Raw genomic sequence first — 21627 nt, forward strand, 5'->3', positions numbered from 1 at the left:
CACCGCCGCGGGTGCGGTTTCGCAAGCGCCGACCCCGTCTGCCCGAGGGATTCGCGGTGGACGCTCAGCCCTGCGGGCGGAGGGTCCGGGGACTTGGCCCCCGTTCGCGCCGGGTCTGCAACCCGAGGTCCTTGCTGAGCCCCAGCCTCAGCCGCCGCTCGTTCGCTCAGAACCGGTGGGCGCGGCGCGGCGAGGGCCGCTGGCCGGGGTCGGTGCCTTCGCCCTCGCGTGGCGGACGGACCCCGACCGGCGGGAGGAGCTGGGCTCCCCCGTCCTTCTCTGCTGGCCCCGCTCCCTTTAGGAACTTACACGGCAGTGGAGGCGTTTATTTATTTTAAAAACATTTGTTAAGAGTTTTCTTTGGGAAAAAGTTTTTACGGAGCTATCATTGATATATTACATGTTAACTTCAGATGTGCAGCGTAATTGATATCTGTCAATACTGTGAAAGGAACACAGTGTCCAGTTGACATCCATCATCTCAGTGACAGCTCTTGTTTTATGCTGAGAACTTTCAAGCTCTGCTCTCAGCAAGTTCCACGTGTACAGTCGGCGCCGTGAATTAGTCCCCAGGCCGCACACCGTTCCCTTTCTGTAATCAGTGGGAGTTTGTACTTTTTAAAAGGTTGTTTTTTTATTGATCTCAGAGAGGACGGGGGAGGGAGGCAGAGAAGGAGACATCGATGCTGAGTTGACTTGTGTGTATGGCCGGAGGTGGTGGTCCGGTGTCACTTTTCGCACGTGGCTTTCCAGCTTCCCCAACACCATTGTGTGTTCGTGGCTCCCTGCTCATAGACTGATTGACCCTGTGTGCACGGGTTTATTTCTGGGTCCTCTGTCCTTCCGTTATGTGTCTGTTTTTATGCCAATGCTACACTGTTTGGATCACTTTCGCTTTGTAATACAGTTTGAAATAAGGAATTGTGATGCCTCCAGCTTTGGCTCTTTGGGGTTTCTTCTGGTTCCGTATACATTTTAAGATTGTTAGTTCTATTTAGTTAGCAATGCCGTTGGACCTGGCTGGATGGCTCAGTTGGTTCGAGTGTCCTCGTCCTGATACATTAGGGTTCAGGTTCAGTCCCCCGTCAGGGTGCGTACAGAAGGCAACTGGTCCGATATTTCTCTCTCACGTTGTTGTTTCTCTCTCTCCCCTCCCCCTTCCTCTCTCTCTAGAATCGATGAAAAATATTTCATCAGGTGAGGATTTAAAAAAAGGAATCAACCAATGAATGCAAAATAAGCGAAACAACAAATCGATGTTTTCCTTTCTCTCTCTGCCCTTCCCCCTTTCCTCTCTCTCAGAATCAGTTTTTACAGTGCTGTTTGAATTTTGATAGGGATAGTGTTGAATCTGAGATGGCTTTGGGCAGTGTGAACATTTTAACAATAATGAATTCTTCAAGTTCACAGAATATTTTTCTATTTATTTGTATCTTCAATTTCTTTCATCAGTGTCTTATAGTTTTCGGTGTACACATCTTCCACCATCTTGGTTAAATTTATTCCTGGGTATTTACTCTTTTTGATGAAATTGAAAATTGGATCATTTCCTTAATTTCTCGTTCTGATAGTTTGTTCCGACCATTTTTTGCACGTTGGCTTTGTATCCTTTACCTGACTGGCCACGGGGCTCCCCTCCTGGAGCTGTGTCTGGCCTGGCCTGACTCACGTCTCCTGTGCTTGCCCAGGAACAGGCCGGGCTCTGGCCATGGGGCACTGCCGCCTCTGCCACGGGAAGTTCTCTGCACGGAGCCTCCGCAGCATCTCCGCCCGGGCACCTGGGCAGATCTCAGAGAGACCACCCCCAGGGGAGCGCGTGTTCGTCAGGGACTTCCAGCACCTGCTGGGGGTGGCCGTCCACCAGGACCCAGCTTTGTCTCAGTTTGTCTGCAAGAACTGCCACGCCCAGTTCTACCAATGCCACGGCCTCCTCAAGTCCTTCCTGCAGAGAGTCAACGTGTCCCCGATGGGCCCCCGGAAGCCCTGCACACAGTAGGCGCTCCCTCCTTTGTTCATTTGGGGGTGCTCAGGTTCAGTCCCCGGTGTGCTGTGTGGTTCTTAGCACAGGAAGTGCCTGGTGGGAACCTGTGCAGTGGGGGGGGCCATGGTGCGGTGTCAGTGGACACGTGGAAGCCTCAGAGTGACTGGTGTGGGAGGTGATGGCCGGGAAGGCTGAGTGTCAGGAGACGGCATGGCGGGGCAGGGGCAGCCCCATGTGGGAGAGAGCCGGTAAAGGGAGCGAGCCTGCCCCCTGCTGCTGCGGGCCCCACTCACGTCATGCTGCTCCTTTGCAGGGGGGGTGCCCAGCCCCCAACAGAGGCCGAGGAGGGAGCGTTTCTGGGTGAGTGTCCCCGTCCCTGGAGCGGGCGGGGGGGGGGGGGGTATAGGTGGGCTCCCGTGGGCTGGGTGCTGACCAGCCACGGGGCTGCTGTCTGTGCCTTTCCTCAGTGGACCTGATCACGTCAAGCCCGGAAGGTCTGCGTGGCCTGGTGGGGTGGGTGCATGGACACGCGGCCAGCTGTTGGCCCCTGCCCAGCCTCCAGAGGACGCTGTCCTCCGAGTACTGTGGTGTCATCCAGGCCGTGTGGGGCTGCAACCAAGTCACGACTACACCATGGACGCCGACCCCAGCTGCGGGCTCTCCTGCTGGACAGTGCGTTGGCCGTCAAGTGGACGTGGGACAAGGAGACAGCCCCCCGGCTCGCCCAGCGTCGGAGGTCCAACCCCACTGGGGCTACCCCTCCGCGCTCCCAGGGCGGAGCGACCACAGCTGAGACGGAGATGCTGTCCAACACGGACGTGGTCCAGCCCCCTTCAGATGGCAGCCCTGTGGGGCCTGGGCCGAGCCCCCTGCCTCAGTCAAGCCTGCCCCCAAGTGGGGCTCCAGGTAGGAGCTTCTCTGGGCTGTTAGACCAGGATTCCTACCCCTGAGCCAGCAGGGCCCTCGCAGGAAGTGGATGTCTGCACGTGTGGGCAGTGGTGGCGGAGTCCTGTGGGCATCTGGCAGCAGGGAGGGCTGAGACCCGGTGCTGGCCGTGCCTGTGAGGCGCACGCCTCTGCTATCCCGCCTCACCGCCTGCTCCGGCCAGGGCACGAGGGAGGGAGAATGGGGCCTTGTTGCAGAGGGTCGGGGAAGAGGGCAGCTGTGCCTCTGAGGCTGTTTTGGGTCATTTCCTGGTCCTCAGCCAGCACCCTAGTGACACCCCAGTGGGACGTGTGGACAGGCTCCTTTGCTGTGTGGTGAGGGAAACAGGCCCTTGGGTGGTGCAGTGGTTCAGGGACATCACGTTGGGCCAGGCCGGCTCCTGCCTGTCAGCTGCCATGTGTGCCCGTCTGCAGTGGGCGCTCGGCCACTCGAGTGCGAGTCCTTTCAGAAAGTGCCACTCCCAGGATGGCTCGGAGAGGGCGATGCTCAGGCTGGAGGAAGCGGGGACTGTGCGGAGGGCCCTTAGGGCTGCACGGCTCTTTAAACTGCACGCGATACATTCATGACGTGTGAGTCGTCCCCCCGAAACAGCTGGATCGGAACCTCTGGGGAGAAGGTCGGCAGCTGTGACTGTCGCTGGGTATCGGGTGCTCGGCGCTGCCTGTGCTGGACACGGGTGGCCTGTGAGCTTGGCAGTGTTGGGGCCTGTGGGGGATGGAGCTGGGAGGTGGGTGGGATGTGAGGCTGGAGGACCCCAGGCTCACAAGGAAGGCTCTGTCTTCAGGCGGCCATGCCTCCTTGCTGGGAGCCCTGCCTACGCACCAGTTGGTAACAGGAGCCTTGTTCTTTGTTTCTCAGGGCAGTTGGGTGAGAAGCAGCTTCCATCTTCAACCTCGGATGATCGGGTAAAAGACGAGTTCAGTGACCTTTCTGAGGGGTGAGAGAAGAGTGGGTTTAAACAGCCTAAAATTTCTCCTTGGAAAACCAAACTCTACCATCCTAGGGGCTGGCGGTCCATGTCCTGGCCAGGGGTGCTTCCAGGCTTCTCGGTCCTGATTAGGGGCTTCCTGGGTCCCAGAGGGGACCCGCTGATGCAGCCACCAGACAGCAGGACCTGCGTGTGCAGAGCTCCTGGGAGGGTCCCTTGGGCACCCTCTGCTGCTGCCCCTTGTCTCCTTCAGGCCTTAGTTCTGTGCTGGCCCCACGCTCCTCGAGCAGAGGACGCAGCCTCTGGCCCTTTGTCATGGCATGAGTGTGACTGGGGCTGTCTGCTTCTGGGCCACCCCCTGCCGCTGAGCCAGGCACCTCTCACTCTTCCAGCCTGACCCCACTAGCTGTGGCTGGAAGGCAGATGCATCCTTGTCCGTAGAGTAGAACAGTTTTAGTGCAGCTCCAGTGGGGCACCAGTGGCCAAGGTGCCGGAAGAACCCAAGTGTCTGTGCTAGAAACACCCCGGGACCAGGTGTGGCCGGGGTCTTGCAGCCTCAAGCCGCTCTCTGTCTGACGGGTGGCGGCCGAAGGGGAAGGCCATGGCGAGCCAACAGAATGAACAGTGGTTCATACTTCAGGGCGAAGGTTACAGGCATAGAGCTTTTTCTGGCCTTTGTGACCTTTGAAATGGCTGACAGCTGACCTGTCAGTTGGACAGGTGCTCACAGGGTGAGGGCTGTTCTGAGCGTCCACTTACTCAGAAGCCCACCACCTATGGGGTCTTCACACCCGCCTGGGGCCTCCTTGGAGAGGTTCCTTCTGAGTTTGGGGTCCTGATGTGAGGAGAGCATTTAGGAGATGGGGTAGAGATTGGGGGGTTTTAGGTTTCTTTCAGCCTTTTCAGAACTAAAACATGGGCTATGGGGATCTGTATGGTGTCTGCAGGCAGGAAGTCGCATCGGATCTGTCACCCACCCAGAGCTTTGCTAAAGGCTCTCTCTTCTGTCCTAGGGATTTCCTGAGTGAAGACAACAATGACAAGAAGCAGAACACCCAGTCCTCAGATGAGTCCTTTGAGCCTTACCCAGAAAAGAAGTAAGTGGGTCTTGGTGCAAGGCCTGGGGCTGGTGTCCATCGGGGAGCTGGATGCCACGTCTGTGCTCCCCAAACATGGTGTTTGGGGTCAGCCTGCCAAATCCAGTGCAATGCGGCTTCTGAGGGAGCTGAGGCCTCCCCAGGACAGCTCTGGGACCTGGCCTCAGTGTCATTCGTGAGGCAGCTGACGTCCAGGTGAGGATGACAGGAGCTGTGGGCATGACCCAGCCTCGTTTTGGAGCTCCTTGCCTGCCTTGTGCCGGTCCTGCTCACGGCCACACCACCCTGCCAGCCTCTGATTCCTGCTCTTGGTGCTGAGTCTCTGCACTTGTTCACAGCTCTGCCTCGGGCACCGATTTCTGTGCCACTTCCTTGTTGGGGAGCTTCTGTGACCTTGTGTTGACCTTCTCTTTTCAAGGACTTGTTTCTGCAGGTAGAACGTAGGGTCCTGGCAGGAAGGGACGATTTTTACTTGTGTCACTTTCTTCCCAACCCTGTGCCCAGGAACCCCCAAACCCCTGCAGTGTCGATGCCCGACATGGGCACTGCCCTTCAGCATTTCACAGCACAGTGAAACAAGCACACACCACCAGCCAAGGAAACGCAGAGACAGATTGAGAAGCAATCACGAGTTCTTTTCCTTTAGGTTCTGACATGGGTTACGGAGAAACAGGACAACAGGCAGCTCTGGGGAGACATCAGTCAGTGTGCAGCCCTGAGGCTCCCCAACCCCACCCCAGCCGTCCCATCCACCTGTGAAACCCACAGGCTCCCTGAAGCCTCCTGCTCTCTGCAAATGTAGTCCAGGCTGGGAGGGAAATGGCAAATTACCTGTCAGTGCAGCCAACAGGTGCCATGCCACTCAGAAGAGGGTACAGGCCAGCGATCGGGACACGCAGCCAGGTTCAAAGCACAGTTATTTGAGATAAGGAGAGGAGAAGCCTGCGCAGTCATCAGAAAGGTTCTTTTAATCTTCCCGTTAAAGGGAAGACAACTATTTATAACCCTTCTTTACAATTTGTGGTAACACACAGTTTGCCATTTTTAAGTTCAGTGGCATTAAGTACATTCACAATGTTGTGCAACAATCACCACTGTTTACAAACTCGTCACCACCCCGAGCAGAACCTCTGTACACATTAAGCAATGACTTCCCTGTCGTCCTCCCCGGCCCTGACAACCTCTATCTAGTCTAGGTCCCGATTCTAGGGACCTCAGTGGGATTATATTTGTCCTTTTGTGACTGGCTCCTTTTGAGATTTACCATATTATAGCCCGTGTTGGAGCTTAACCACACCTTGGGTTGTTTTCACCTTTTGGTTATTGTGAGTAATGCTCTGAACACTGAGGTACAGTCACCCTAATGGGTGGAAGTGGTACCTCATTGTTAATTTGCTTTGCATTTATCTAATGATTAGTGATGTTGAGCATCTTTTCACATTTTTTTTTAAGAGAAAAAAAACATCAATTTGTTCTACTTATCTATGCATTCATTGATTGATTTTTGTATGTGCCCTAACCGGGATAGAACCTGTAACTCTGGATTATCAGGACACTCTAACCAACTGAGCTACTCAGCCAGCGCCACGTGTATGCTTATATCTTCTTTGGAGAAATGCCCTCCACGTCCTTTGCCTATATTTTAATTGGGTTGTCCTTTTGCTATTGAGTTATAAGGTAGTTTTTCGTATTCAGTGGGTCATCTATTTCACTCTTGGTCGTGTCATTTGGTGTGCAAAGGTTATGATTTCCAAGTCCAGTTTACCTATTTTTACTTTTGCTGCCTGTGCTCTTGTGTCCTATTTAAGAAACCATTGCCAAGTCCAAGATCATGAAGACGTACTGCTGTTTTCTTCCAAGAGCTTTATAATTTTAGCTCACATTCCGGCCTCTGATCGGAGTTAAGTTTTGCATGTAGCACACATTAGGGTCCATTTCTTTCTGCGTGTAGGTAGTTTCCCAGCACCTTTGTCGGGGACTGTCCTTTCCCTGGGGAATAACCTGGGCACTCTTGTTGGAAACAGTCGATTGTACTTTTGAGGGTTTACTTCTATCCTCTTAATTCTGTTCAGTTGGTCTACGCATCTGTCTTTATGCAAGCACCACAATTTTGATTATTGTAACTTCGTAGCAAATTTTGTATTCAGGAAGTTGAGTCCTCCCATCGGTTTTTCAAAATTGTTTGGCTATTCGGGTCCCTTGAAATTCAACGTGAAATTTTGGATTTTTTTTTCCCTACTAAAAACACCATTGGGATTTAGATAGAGATTAAATCTGTAGTTTGCTTTGGGAGAAGCATTGCCATCTTAATAGTCTTCTAATCCATGAATATGGGATGCCTTTCCACTTATTTAGGCCTTTCATTTCCTTCATCAGTGTTTTGTAGTTTTCAGTGTATAAGTCATTCACCTCCTTGGTTAAGTTTATTCCTTATTTATTATTTTTGATGTGATTGCAAATGAATTTTCTTAATTTCCTTTTTGGGTTGTTTGTTGTTAGCATGTAGGAATAGAACTGGTGTTTGTGTGCTGATTTTGCACCCCGCAACTTTGCTGAATTTATTTTGTATGGGGACTCTGTAGGGTTCTCTATATATAAAATCATGTCATCTGTGAATAGAGGTAATTTTCCTTCCTTTCTAATTTATATGGCTTTTATTTTTTCTTGCCTAATCTCTCTGGCTAGGATACCCAGCATTATTTTCTTGATCTCAGAGGGAACTTTTTAGTCTCTAACCATTGAAGATGATGTCAGCTATGGCTAGTCACATATAGCCCCAGGTGCTCCCTTCTATTTCTTTTTAACTTTATTTTAATTATAACATATTTATTGTTGAAAGTATTACAGATGCCCCCCCCCTTTTAAGATTTTTTATTTTTAGAGAGGAGGGGAGAGGGAGAAAGAGAAATATCAATTTGAGAGCGAAACATTGATGGGCTGCCTCATACACACCCTTAGGCATGTGCCCTGACCAGGAATCAAACCAGCAACCTTTTGGTACACAAGAAGATGCCCAAATGAACCACACCAGCCAGGGCTCCCTTCCATTTCTGACCGAGTTCCTTAAATGTCTGGGTCCAAAAAGGAAAACGTGTGTTCTTTAAACTTTTAATAGACACTACTGGTCCCGCACCAAGTCCCCATGCCCACTCTGGCCCGTGGCGAGCCGAAGAATGGGGGGTGGCAGCTGGTGGAGCACATAGAGCACTCTTCCCAGAGACAGCACTTGCCCCCAAGGACTTCTGGTTGCTGTGAGTCTCCCACCAGGGTCCAAAATTCCACAGTTGTTGGATCTGATCTTTTTTCTAGCTTAATGGTTGTTTTGGTCCAGGGACTGACCCTTAAAGCTTCTGTATTCCACCATTTTCCATGGCATCTTGTGTTTGGTTTTGATATTTAGAATAGGGTGTAAGACTTCAGTCCTAAAAACCCACTTCTGTAGCCATTGTCCCTGCACTTGGCCCTCCCATGGGGGCAGTACCGGGCATCTACCTGCTGAGTTGTTCTGGCTTTGGTGGCTGAGGGTCCAGTTCAGGGCACCCAGTTAGCACATAGCCCTGGAAGCTGAATCATATCAGAGAACATGAAGGAAAGTGAGATCCATGTACAGAGGTCAGACATATCACTGCATCTGATTTACTTTTTTTTTCCCCAGAGTCTCTGGTAAAAAGAATGGGAGCAAAGAGGCCAAGAAACCTGAAGAACCAAAAATCCGAAAGAAGCCTGGACCGAAGCCGGGCTGGAAGAACAAGCTCCGCTGTGAAAGGTGAGGCCGGTGTGGGCTGCACTGCCGGGTGTGCGGCCAGGGCAGCCGCTCCATGGTGCCCTGTGTTTCAGGGAGGAGCTGCCCACCATCTACAAGTGCCCATATCAAGGCTGCACAGCTGTGTACCGAGGGGCTGATGGCATGAAGGTAAGGAAGGTGCTACTGAAGCCAGGGCAGGAGTCTGCAGGAGCAGGGGGAGGTGTCAGGCCCAGACTCCCCCAAGGGTGCCCGTGAACCTGGGGAAATGGAGATGTGAAGCAACCCGCCATTGCCGTGCTCCGTGGGGGAGGATGAACCGGCCTTTGCTCTTGGGAAAGCACCTGTCTTCAGTGAGGAATGGTGGGATCTGTCCCTTCGAGGGTGGTGCACAGGGCTCAGAGGCGGCAGGTGCTGCGTGGTGGGTGAGCTGCTGTCCAGGCCCAGCCAGCACTCAGGGCCTCACTGTTCCCCTGCAGAAGCACATAAAGGAGCACCATGAAGAAGTCCGCGAGAGGCCCTGTCCCCACCCTGGCTGCAACAAGGTGTTCATGATTGACCGCTACCTGCAGCGGCATGTGAAGCTCATCCACACAGGTGCCTGCCCTGACCCCTCCTGGGACAGCCCCCAGGGTCCCCGTCTTGGCCTCGTGGGTAGTGTGTTGTTCGTGGGCTGCAGTGTTGACAAGTCAGCTCAGTTGGTCAGTGTGGAACTGGCAGCAAAGAAATCCCTGTGCCTTTCTGTGCATGTATTGTGGTGGGTTTTTTAATTAAAAAAAAAAAGCCATGTTTTTGGGATAAGAGGAAGCCACATGCATTGTAGAAATGGTGAGGCAAAAAGCTCAGATGCAGCCACCACTGTCAGCTCAAGGGCCACTTCTCTATGTCACAACCTGGGCTGATACAGATTCATCACTTTCATGGTGTGACCCACACCACCCACGTCAGGAAACACAAGAACCACACATACACCTACTGTCCAGGATCGGATCGGTCGTATAGTTTGACCGTTTGGTTTTTGTTCAAGAGTCTAAGAAACTGACTTCCAGGATGGGGGCTCCCTTGGGGGGGTCCCATGTGGAGTGGCAGTACCTGAGACCTTGTGATGTGGCTCCTCTAAGCATCTGTGCTCAAGCAGGTAGAGCCTTCTAAGACGTTTAAGAAAACTGGCTTCCACTGTGCAGTGGATTTAGAGGAAGCTCCAGACATGGGTTGCAGGGCTCTGCTAATGATTTGTATGAAAATTGTCTCTCATCTGAGTAAAATCAGGTCAGCAAGGTCCCCTGCTTGGGCACTGAGTGTAGAAAGCCCGGAAGATGGACCTTCTGGGGCCTGTGCTCACCTGTCTCTCCTTAGAGGTGCGGAACTACATCTGTGATGAGTGTGGACAGACCTTCAAGCAGCGGAAACACCTCCTCGTCCACCAGATGCGGCACTCGGGAGCCAAGCCTCTGCAGTAAGTGTGACCGGGTGTCTCCTGGTGGCCACACAGGCACCTAGATCCTCGCTCACTTCCCCTGTCCCCTAGGTGTGAAGTCTGTGGGTTCCAGTGCCGGCAGCGGGCATCCCTCAAGTACCACATGACCAAACACAAGGCTGAGACGGAGCTGGACTTTGCCTGTGACCAGTGTGGCCGGCGGTTCGAGAAGGCTCACAATCTTAACGTGCATATGTCCATGGTCCACCCTCTGACGCAGACCCAAGACAAGGCCCTGCCCCTGGAGCCATCGCCCAGGACCACAGAGGGTCAGGCTGTGAAGCCTGAGCCCACCTGAGGGTGCTCAGCACCTGAACTCAACAGGTGGTAGGTGGGGTGGAAGGACTTCATAGTTCCTCCCATGAGACCTGAAGGCACAGCTGGGGTCACCCTGAAAGACCCCATGCTGAACCTCACCCCTGTGCTGGAAGGTGGGGGGCGCAGTGCAAGGCCGAGGTAGCCTTTCTGCATCCATTCTGGGACCAGCAGTTTATTTTCCTATAAACATGGACTTGGGGCCAGATACAAATTTTAAATAGAGTCCTGTTCCTCACGCAAGCAGTCACGGATATTTGTAATCCACTTTTTCGTGCAACAAGAGCTCCACGTCATGCTCATAATAAATTATTTACAAAGGAGGAGTGTGTGTGCGGGTCCAGTCAGAAGAAGCAAGGCTCGTGGGAGAGGTCAGTGTCCTGCATGGCCCGCTGCCTGCTCAGGAGGGCAGCACTCACTTCGGGGTCACAGTCTCCATGAGTGGCCAGCAGCTGCAAGAAAATACCATGCTCAGTGCAGCACAGACCCAACACCAAGGCATGGGGAGGGAAGCTGGTGACTAGAGCTGACCAGAAAGTGGCCATGTGTTGGGCCTCCGCATCCTCATACTTAAATAGTGATTTGGATTATACACAAACACCAAGGGGAGAAAACACCATGGTGAACATTTAGGCGTTACCTCTGCCATGTTAGAGAAGCTCTTTCTGGAGCACCGAGGTATTGATTGCAGCAAAAAAAGACGAGCTTTTGTTATCAGGCCGACAGGGCAGCCCTAGAGAGAACAGACAGAGCCACAGTCAGGTGCCCACACGTGTGCCAGGAGGGGCCGTCACCTGAGAGCTTGCCACGTGGGCCCGTGGGATGTGCCATCTGCACCTTGGGTTGTAGGATGTGGGCCCGTGGGATGTGCCAATTGCCTGGACAGCCCACCCTTTCACCTGCCTGGCCCTGGAGCTCCTGGGTCCTGCTGGCCAGAGTTGAGAGTACAGCTGTCTCCCCGGCTACGAAGAGGCAAAGCAGCTTGAGATACATGTCCACTGCAATGTGCAGGAAGGCATCATCCTGGATGAGGGCGTCTTCGTCAAAGTAGGAGAGGAGGCTGATGGTGAGACTAGATGTCAGGTGACACCAAGACCTCCCAGAGAAGGACAGTTGGCACAGGAAGTTCCAGGCCATCTCTGCCATCTGGAGGGAGACCCACTGTGGTCAGGGAAGGCCCCGGTGTGTGAGCTCCTCCTGTGAGGGACAGACAGCGTGTGGTCTGACCAGAACAGGGAGTTACCTGTAGAAGGCGACTGGCAGCAGCCTGACATGCTGGTCCGGGGCCAGGAGGAGGAGGAGGTGGCCCAGGCCGGCATCTACAACCCAAGGGGCTCAGTCAGCCCTGGTTGCCACCCCCCAGGACCGGTGTCTTCAGAGGACCTTGTGTACCTTTGTGGGCCAGGCAGGTGGACCCCCAATGATAGCTCAGTGCCACCCTGGGGTCCTCGGTGCTCCACTAAATTCTTTTATACGCTTTTGTCCTGATGAAGATGTAGGGCTTATATGCTTTGCAAGAAGATAACCATTTGAAAGCTGCTTCTGAAGGGACTCATGTCAAAAGCCACAGTTGGACCCTGTTGGGTCAGCTGCGCTCCTAGCCAGTGGTGGATGACTAGAGACCATTGGCTATCAGGTCTCAGTGGATGTCTTACCTGTCTCTGTCAACCGAAAGAGCGGCAGCCAGGGCACCTTCCTCTTCTCCAAACACCCCAAGATCTCGGCACAGATGTCCAAAGCCGTCAGGCAGCTGCCAGCCTGTGACCCACAGAAGAGGAAGAATGACTCGGAAGGCAGTGGCTGCAGAGCTGAATGTTCTTGCTGGGTTCAGAGCTGGGCACGTGGGGAAGAGGGACGACCCTCTTCACAGAAGGGAGCCTTTCCTTGTTAGAGTGTGTCGCTCAAGGCCTCTGATGGAGGGAACTCCGGCAGGAGGAGGTGCCAGGGACCCTGGGGCCCAAGTGCTGAAGTAAGACATCAAAACAAAGGCCAAGGCCGAGGAGCTCCTACTCCAGTGAGCACAGGACTCCCCCCACCCTGACCCAGGAGGGCTGGGCCCCTGAGGATCTGCAGCTTCAAGAACCTGGGGAAGAACCCTGAGACATGAGGGATAACGTACGTGTGGGGTCAGGTATGTCGACAGCAGGCCCATCAAGGAAAAGAAAAACAGGACAACCAGCAGCTGCAAATACAAACAGGGACACTTGCAACGTGAAGTCATCGTGCTGTCCCCACAGCGCAGTCCTAGGGGTGGAGCAGCATTCATCACCACTTACAGGCCCAGGACACACACTTTTCCTCTAAGTGGATCTTCTCAGAAAGAAAAATTCCCACTTTTAAGCAGAAATTAATTGTGTAAAATTATTACTGACTGGATCATTTTTATGCTTGTCTTTAAACCAGGCTATTGCCAGGGGTCTCCCTGGTGTGTGAGTGTCCCCATGACAGGTAGCTCATCTGTGCAGTGAGCCACCAGCTCAGCCTCGTTCCCTGGCTTTGTGTCCAGAAATGTTTGTAAAACTCTGGTGGTAAACCCACAGCTACATCCCGCCTCTCTGACCCTGACCGCAGGCACACCCAGGCTGGATGGCGCCTCTGTGGACCCTGTCCTGTCCCCTTGGTACACCAGGCCTTCCAGCAGAACCATCTGAAAACAATCATGGAAGAATCTTATTTGTAGGTTTTTTACTTAAATTATAATCACCAAAAATAGATTGGCTCAGCAACTGATTTAGTTGCCCAGCAGGTGGACACGTGCTGAGCTGACAGGTGGCCTCGAGTGCCCTGGCTACAGTCGGTCCCACAACTCCCAGTAGGGACATTTCAAGGTGCCAGCCTGGACTCAGAGCACCTGCCCTCCACCTGCCCTGTCTCTCGGCCTGTGCCTAACTGTGGTGCATGTGAACCGAGGGTGTGGAAATGGACACCAGGTTCCACTGGACAGTGGACAGCCCTGCCCGGGGTTGTGATGTGAATAAGAAAAAGATCAATGAAAGCACTTCAAAAATGAAACTAAGATATTCTTTTTACTAATAAACTTGAGAGTCAAAGTCTTATGAAATCTTAAACCCAGCAAATTTTACTTTCAAATAAAGTGTCAGAATCTCCAGACTTCCTGTCTGTGCTTGGGAAAGCTCAGTCATTAGGTGAGCTCTGGGAAACACCACTGACCAGAACACCGACAACGGGCCTGCTGGGGAGGGAACGAGAGAAGAGCTGTCCTTGCCTCCTCCGTGGGGCAGCACAGCCTCTCCAGGCCTCTCCTCAGACTCCCTTTCCCAGCTTGTTGAATCGCAAAGTGCAGCGCAGCAGCGGAGACCCAGGCCGGGCCCGAGGTGGGGGACACTGTGTCAGGGGACTCTGTGTCGGGGGACAGGAGGCTGGGAAGAAGAGAGATGTGTGTCATCACAGGAGCCTGTCAATCAAGTCACCACTGAAAACCTAAGGTCCTTGTTCCCAAAACTGTCACAGTGCAGACCTACCCGCCTAGGGTGAGCCATGAGGGGCTCAGAGTCGGCAGAAACAGCCTGCAGAGCCCAAGCCTGTCATGGGCTCATCCTTGGTTTAGGGTCCAGTTTCTGGTTGCAGCATGCCTGTGCCCTGGACACGAGGCGCGGTAGGACCTGACCAGGGCACTGGTCCCAGTGCCTGAGCTGAGGCCCATGGTCCACAGTCTGCGGCTCGGACCCTACTGACTGCGGTGCTGCTCAGAAAGGTTCTGCGGCAGGTGAAAAACAGGCTGGAAATTCATAATGGGATGGATCGCACTAGCTACTCTGTAGAAGGAGGTGGGTGGGCAGGACTTGCCTTCCTCGTTTCCTGAGCAGATTTTGAGCACCCTGACCCTGCAGGGAGACAGGTGCACATCAGGGATAAAAACACGAGTCACAGAAATGAAAGGCGGCTAGATGGGGACTTGAAATTCCTTCAATGACCTCACAGCATCCCACACCCAGCAGGATACTGGAGACCATTGGCCCAGCAGTCCCAGGAGAGTGGGTCAACCAGGTCACTCAGGCTAAGAAACCTGAACAGGGTTTAACTGACTACTTAGGCTGAAATTGGTCTTTCCCAAAACATTCCTGAATTCTCACTCGGGGACCTGTCAGATCAGTTCTGCCGCTGGGTCCTGTAGCACCTGCCCAAAGGCACCCTGTGAACACCTTAAGGTATCCATGGAGATAACCCAGAGCACTTTCTCCCCACACCCCACTGTCAGCACCCACCTGCTGGCAAACTGCCAGGCGTCACGCAGCCTCTGCAGCTCTCGGGGCAGCGGGCTCTGGAAGCACCTCCACCGACAGAGAAGCTCGGGCTCTAGGCGCAGCCACCACAACTGCCGGAGAGAAAGGTCACAAATCAATAGATCAAGGCCCTGAGGTTGGGGCAAGAGCGTATGTCCACTCCACCAGCTGACACCACCCCCAGCCTGGCTCACATCTACCTAACACTTCAGAAGGTCATGGGCAACATCTCGTGCACTCCATCTCAGGAAGGCTCAGAGCCGTCCCGTGGGGCACCCTCACCTGCCTGTGCCAAGGACATGGATTGGAAACCAGAAGCCTTGCCTAAAGAGGTGCCTGTGCGTGGAGTCGGCCACAATCTCCAATAGCTCAGCCAGCACCCCAATATCCCCACTGAGCAACACGGGACAGGTCACCCACTGAGCTACAGGGGAAACGCCACCATTGCCTGTGAAGTAGCTCAAGTTCCACGCTGTTAGTGTCAGAATCCCACCAGAGAGAAGGAGAAGGGAGAGAGAAAGCTGTGTTGTCAGGGTGCTAAGACAGCCAGCAGCGGCACCCAAAGGTCCCACCCAAGGCCTCTGGCAGAGGCTGAGGTAGCCTCTGTTCATCCTGAGACAGCAACCAAGACGGCAGATGCAGCGAACACGAAGTTACACCCACAGGAGAGCACAGGCCGATACCGTCCAACCTCAGCCAACGCTGAACAGCAGGTGACTGAGCCAATGCCCAGGCACAGGCGGGAAGGCTGCTCCTTCACACTTGTGTGTCCGTGCTGCCTGAGGCAGGCGCAGGGTGGCAGCCAGGGGGACCTGTCACCCCACCTGTGTGCTGACATATTCTCCCTACCCCCACTTCTCTTGAATTATAGTAACTGGGATGAGATTTTAGTGGGAAACAGACAACACCTCCAGCAGGAGAGCTGGGCCTACCAGAGCAGAGGTTAAAACCAAGGGGCACTCGGTCTGACAGGTGGTCAGGATCTGGTTGGCTGTCAGGGCGGGGTCTCTGCTTCGTGAGCAGGCCTGGAGGAGCCCCTGTAGAAGAGAATGTGCCAGAAGTTTAGCGGTTTGCTTGTGAACCCAAGCCCTGAAAGACACTGTGGCTTCCCAGCAGCACCAGACACGAGGCTTCTGCGCGGCCAGGTGGGAGGTAGAGGGAAAGGGAATTACCCTGAAGAAGTGGACGGTAACGTCGTGCGTCAGGGCACCTCCGTGGGAACCCAAGTTTCTCTGCAAAATAGTACAGGTCAGTGAGAGAGCAGCCAATGGTGGGAAGATGAGGATGGTGTCTGACAGGTGGAGGTGTGAAGACAGCTGCCTGTTCACAGCACCACCATGGACCCTAGAGGGCTGCCCCTGCTCACTGCCTCTCCACACTTCTCTGAGCAACACGATTTCCCCCACAGCCTGCCCGCTCTAGTGCCAACACGGGGTGGGAGGCCTCCAAGTGTCCGGGTACCCAGTGAGGCAGGGGAGCAGCTCTGTGTGCTGGATGGAGCCCTAGTTCAATCTCTAGTCATAGCTGTGCTTTTCTAAAAACTAGAAAAATATCTCCGGGGTAGAAGCTGTTCTCTGAAGTGAGCAGGGGCACGTTTATTTGTCACCTTACTGACCCTCCAAGTAAGATCAGAGCCCCCGACACTGAGCCACCTGCAAAATGGAAGGAAACGGGGCCACCTGGTGGCAACAGAGTGGTCACAGCATCACTCAGAGTCAAAATGGAAAGAGAGATGCATGGTGAGCGAATGGTTTGCAACCTTCATGGGTCCAACAAGGCCGAGATGGTCCTGTGGAGGAGGGAGCGAGCCCGCGCCTGCATTCACTGGCCCGTGTTGGTGGTGGGTGAGGGCTCGCACACCCAGCTCCAGCCAACACGGGTCCACATCCCACGTGGTCAGGACCCGCCTGTGGCAATTACCAGTAGCTCCAATTGACCACAGACACACTCATGAATTCAGGAGCCAGCCCTGAGTGACCAGATCGCGCCTCATCCCTGAGTCCCAAGGTCACTTGCATGGCACTTACCAGCTCAGAGTTGACCAAGTGGAAGAACTCAGCGCAGTCAGGGGTGGCTGCTTGTTCTGCCCGGGGGTGGCCGACAAGGACAGACGGAGGGAGTCCGAGGAGGATTCTTGGAGAAGAGGCAGTGCATCAAGGGTGGAGGCATCACCTAACTTTGCTTCTCGAGAAGTTAGATCTCAGGACTGCAAGGACCCTCCCAATTCACTCTTGGAATCAGAGTGTGGTCTGCAGCCCCCATTGTCCCCAGCCTGTGGCTGGCTGAGCACCTGAACCCTATGATAGACACTCAAAAGATGTGACCCAAAACCAAAATGTAAGTTACATAAGAAGCAGGGCACCAGTCTAACTAACTGGAGGGTTCCAGCATTTCATTCTCTGAGCACACAGGTCTTCCTTCTTTTGACATGAGTTCTTTCCAATATTTTGATTCTGGGTCTGAGCAGAAAGCTTTACTCCCAAGTGTTTTTCATATCTCCAGGCCCTGCTTCTCCATGGAACCCCAAGAAGCCACCACCACAGGCTGGGGAGCAGGGGGCTGAAAATGAATGGCAGGCTCCAGTGTTGTTACCTTTTGTACATGAGTAGCTCCTGCTGTCTCTGAAGTCGGGAAGCCATGTCCCACCCGCCTGCCAGAGCCTGGAGCCGGCTGCGGAAAATCCTGAAGAGGAAGTGTCCCCGAGACGGAGCACGGCCGGGGGGCACCACTGGGCCCTGTTCCAGGTCAGCAGCCATCTCCTAGAGAAAAGCAAGGCTGAGACGCTCATGCATTTTCATCTCTGGTTCCAAGTGGTTCTCTGTCCCCAAATGTGAAGGCAGAGAGTCCCTGGGCTTCCTGTCTGCCCCAATGAGGAGCCTGAAATGTTCTTGGGAGAGAAGTCTCCACAGGGCTCAGGATAAGTGGGATAAAATCACTAGGAAGTTACAAAACTTTGCGAAAATAAGACTAGCACACGAACACCTTCACCCAGATTCACCCACAATTAATGTTTTACTCCATTTGTCATTTGCTCTTCCCCTACACATACAGTGCGGGGGCACACAGGTGAGGACGAATTACTCAGGTGAGGACTGTGCACAGCAGGCACTGGATAAATGCCTCAGTGCACACGCAGTGTCCTTAACGTGCTCAGGTGGCTGCAAAGAAGCAGCCATGCCCCATCTAATCACTGCCCCCTGACGTGTGTACTCGGCTGTCTGCCCGCTTCAGTCACATCAGTCACGAAGGATGTGGAGAACAAGAGGTCAAGACGGGGGGGGCGGGGGGGTGTCAGGGGAATCAGGTCTCTTTTTTGTGGAATTTTCACTCATTTGTTAGTAAATTTCCCCAGTGCTCTAAACCACAACCTCCATGTTTTCCTTTCCATTCCTATTTCCTAAATCCAGACATTTTGAGAGGCAGCAGGAATGCCACCAGGAAGCATGAAAGCCACACACAGAATCCTATAGAACAGAGCGCTGTGCATTTCTGCAGGCAGGTTCCCAGGTACACATGGACGAGGAGGCAGGTGGGCTCAGATCCTGACCCTTATGCCCTAGGAAGGTCTGAGGCCAGCAGGCATGTTGACTACACCTGCTCTCGCTCTCGCTCTCTCCGTGCTCCTGCACAGGTGACAGAGCCCGCTGCCTGCAAGGTGCCAGCTGACCCTGTGACACTCGTGAACTGTTGATCCTCTGAAGGAATTGACATCACTTCTCAGAGCCCGACACCCAAACAGAACAGCCAAGAGTAAAGCAGAAAACAGTGGGGTAGCACCTGTGTTATCATCAAAGTTGGAATTTCCTTAATCGCCTCTATTTTCAGAAATGTCCCAAAGCCTGGAGGCGATGCCAGCATCACAGCTTTGGTCTGTGTTTCCATGATGTGCACTGGACTCGTTCACAGAGGACCTGTCACCCTGGTTCTCAGCCACTGTGTGTGTGATGCAAGTTTTCATTCTGCTCAGTTGCCTTAGGACCCATTATGGATATTCATAATAAATAGCTTAGTAACAGAGGCTTAATGCAGTGAACACACTGAATTTTGCACCTTCTAACTCACCTGCAATCTTGAAAAAATATCTCGATTTCCCATGTAGCCACCAAGAACCAAATCAGAATTCTCTGAGTAGTCACAACTCCTTGAACTGAAACAAAAACGCAGTAAAAGCCTCCTGAGTATCTAATGGTGCTGGAGCTCCTGCTTCCCCTGCCTCCAGAGTGGTGTGTGGTCACAGGAACTAACAAACAACAAAACCTTCTGTAACAAAATACCAGCAACCCAAACCCAATAACACATAAAAACAGTTATGCACCAGACCCACTGGGACTTATCCCAAGGACACAAGGCTGGTTCAACATCCATAAATCAATTAACACATTTCGTACCGCTCAGGAGTTTTCTCGTGTTTCGTGCACCATCTGTTAAGGATCGCTCACGAGTGTTCTCGTTTTTCACGCCCATAGAAAAAGGAGCGAATCTAGATACTTATGTAAATTTTGTTTGGTCCCTCTTCACAGAGGAAAATGTTTCACGCAGTACCATACGTTAAAAAAGTACTAGGAACTTTAATTGTTTAATTGTTTTTGTAAATAAAAATGTTATAATTATTGAAAAACAGCAACCCAAACCCAATAACACATAAAAACAGTTATGCACCAGACCCACTGGGACTTATCCCAAGGACACAAGGCTGGTTCAACATCCATAAATCCATTAATATAACACACATCCCATATAATAAAAGGCTAATATGCAAATTGTCCCCTCAACTGGGAGTTCGACTGGGTGTTCGACCAGGGGGCGGGGCTGGCTGGCCAACCACCCGCAGCCCCTCCCCGAGATGGGCCCCATCCATCACTCCCGCCACCCCCCCCAATCAGGGACAGAGCCAGCAGGCCAACCACCTGTGCACGAATTTGTGCACCAGGCCTCTAGTATCAATAGAAAAAGAAAAACCACGTGGTCATCTCAATAGATGTAGATAAAGCATTAGACAAAATTCAATAGCCTTTCAAGATTAAAAACACGCAACAAGCTAGGCAAAAGGAACTTCCTCAACCTGATAAACAGCATTTATGGAAAAGACACAGCTAACCTCACACTAAATGATGAAAAACTGAAAACTTCCCTCCTAAGATCAGGAACAAGATAAAGATGTCCTCTCTCAACACTTCCATGCAACACGACAGTGGAAGTTCTAGCCAGGGCAGTTCAGCCAGGACAGTTCAGAAAAGGCATCCAGATGGGAAGGAAAAATTAAACCATCTCTATTCCCAGATGGCATGATCTTTTATGTAGGAAATCCTAAAGAATCTACAATAAAAATCTATTAGAGCAAATAAATGAGTTCAGCAAAGTTACAGGATAGAAAATGTATATAAAAAATCAGTTGTATTTCTATATACTAGCAAGGAATAATAAAGACAATGAAATAAAGACAATAATTTCATTTACAATGGTGTTAAAAAAGAATAAAATACTTAAGGATAAATTTAACCAAGGTGGTGCAAGACTTATATGCTGAAAACTAACACATTGTTGAAAAAAATTAAAGACCTAAATAAATGTAAAGACATCCCATGTTCATAGATAGGAAGACTCAGTGCTGTTAAGACGACAATACTGGGGGTGGGGGTGGGGAGAGAGGTAGAAGAGGGTAAAGGGGGGACAAATGGTGATGGAAGGAGACTTGACTTGGGGTGGAGAACCCGCAATACAACATAGATATGTACTATAGAACTGTACCCCCGAAACCTACATGTTATTAACCAATGTCACCCTGATAAATTCAGTAATAAAGAAAAAAAGATAGTAAAATACTACTCAAATTCATCTACAAAGAATGCAATCCTCATCAGAATCCTGTATCATTTTGTAGAAAGTGACAAGCTGATGCTAAAACTCAGATGGAATTGCAAAGGACCCAGTCAAAACAGTCAAAACAACCTTGAAAAAGAACAAAGTCAGCCCTGGCTGGTGTGTCTCGGTTGGTTGGGGCATCATCCCATACACCAAAGGGTATGGTTTGATTCCCCGTCAGGGCACATACCTAGGATGTGGGTTTGATCCCAGTTGGGGTGCCTACAGGAGGCAACCCATCGATGTTTCTCTCTCTCTCCCCAGGTCAATGAATGTGCCCTTAGTTATGGATAAAAAAATTAAGTGGCTTGGTCTATATTATTTATTATTTTTATTATTTTTTAAAATATATTTTATTGATTTTCCACAGAGAGGAAGGGAGAGGGATAGAGAGTTAGAAACATCAATGAGAGAGAAACATCGATCAGCTGCCTCCTGCACACCCCCCACTGGGAATGTGCCCGCAACCAAGGTACATGCCCTTGACCGGAATCGAACCTGGGACCTTTCGGTCCGCAGGCCGATGCTCTATCCACTGAGCCACACCAGTCAGGGCGGTCTATATTATTTAAAAAATAAAAATAACAAAGTTGGAGGACTCACATTTCCCAATTTAAAACTTAGTACAAACTACAGTAACCAAAATAGTGTGAGGCTGGCAGTAAGGATGGACCTGCAGCTCAGCAGACGAGTCCAGGAAAAAACCCTCACAAGTACAATCGACTGATTTCTGACAAGGGCACCAAGACCATTCAATTGGGAGGAGACACTCACCCCAACAAAGGTGCTGGGGAACTGGACATCCACAAGCAGAAGAAGAAAGTTGGATTCCTAACATACACCACATACAAATTTAACTCAAATGGATCAAAGGCCTAAACATAAAAGCTGAAACTGAAAATAGATGAATTGGGCTTCATAAAAACGTAAAACTCTTATGCATCAAAGTACTCCACTGAGGAGTGAAAACATGACTTACAGAATGAGAGAAAGTATGTGCAACTCATATGTCTGAAAAGGATCTGGCATCTAGCAC

At 51.9% G+C, this 21627-nt stretch overlaps 2 protein-coding genes across 2 annotated transcripts in view; one reads left to right on the forward strand and one right to left on the reverse strand.

The window, feature by feature from the left end:
• The first annotated feature begins 1688 nt into the window (after positions 1-1688).
• ZNF276 (zinc finger protein 276) lies at positions 1689-10808 on the forward strand. Its single transcript, XM_006109688.3, is given in 12 exon segments — positions 1689-1992; positions 2295-2341; positions 2449-2598; positions 2601-2633; positions 2636-2887; positions 3785-3863; positions 4868-4951; positions 8607-8717; positions 8789-8864; positions 9173-9290; positions 10050-10149; positions 10222-10808. Coding segments are annotated over 12 exon segments (1581 nt in total). The 5' UTR covers positions 1689-1708; the 3' UTR covers positions 10469-10808.
• Positions 10724-21627, reverse strand: part of FANCA (Fanconi anemia complementation group A) — a 39995-nt gene continuing 29091 nt past the window's right edge. Inside the window, exons 31-43 of the mRNA XM_023746977.1 lie at positions 18792-18876; positions 17322-17488; positions 16757-16862; positions 15902-15961; positions 15662-15766; positions 14712-14821; positions 13712-13865; positions 12605-12667; positions 12141-12243; positions 11729-11804; positions 11389-11545; positions 11126-11218; positions 10724-10937 (exon numbers count right to left, since the gene is read on the reverse strand). Of these exons, the coding sequence (XP_023602745.1) occupies positions 10830-10937; positions 11126-11218; positions 11389-11545; positions 11729-11804; positions 12141-12243; positions 12605-12667; positions 13712-13865; positions 14712-14821; positions 15662-15766; positions 15902-15961; positions 16757-16862; positions 17322-17488; positions 18792-18876 (1387 nt within the window). The 3' untranslated portion in view covers positions 10724-10829. The remainder of the gene's footprint in view (positions 10938-11125; positions 11219-11388; positions 11546-11728; positions 11805-12140; positions 12244-12604; positions 12668-13711; positions 13866-14711; positions 14822-15661; positions 15767-15901; positions 15962-16756; positions 16863-17321; positions 17489-18791; positions 18877-21627) is intronic.

This window comes from Myotis lucifugus, unplaced genomic scaffold (assembly GCF_000147115.1).
Source record: "Myotis lucifugus unplaced genomic scaffold, Myoluc2.0 scaffold_778, whole genome shotgun sequence".
NCBI lineage: Eukaryota > Metazoa > Chordata > Mammalia > Chiroptera > Vespertilionidae > Myotis > Myotis lucifugus.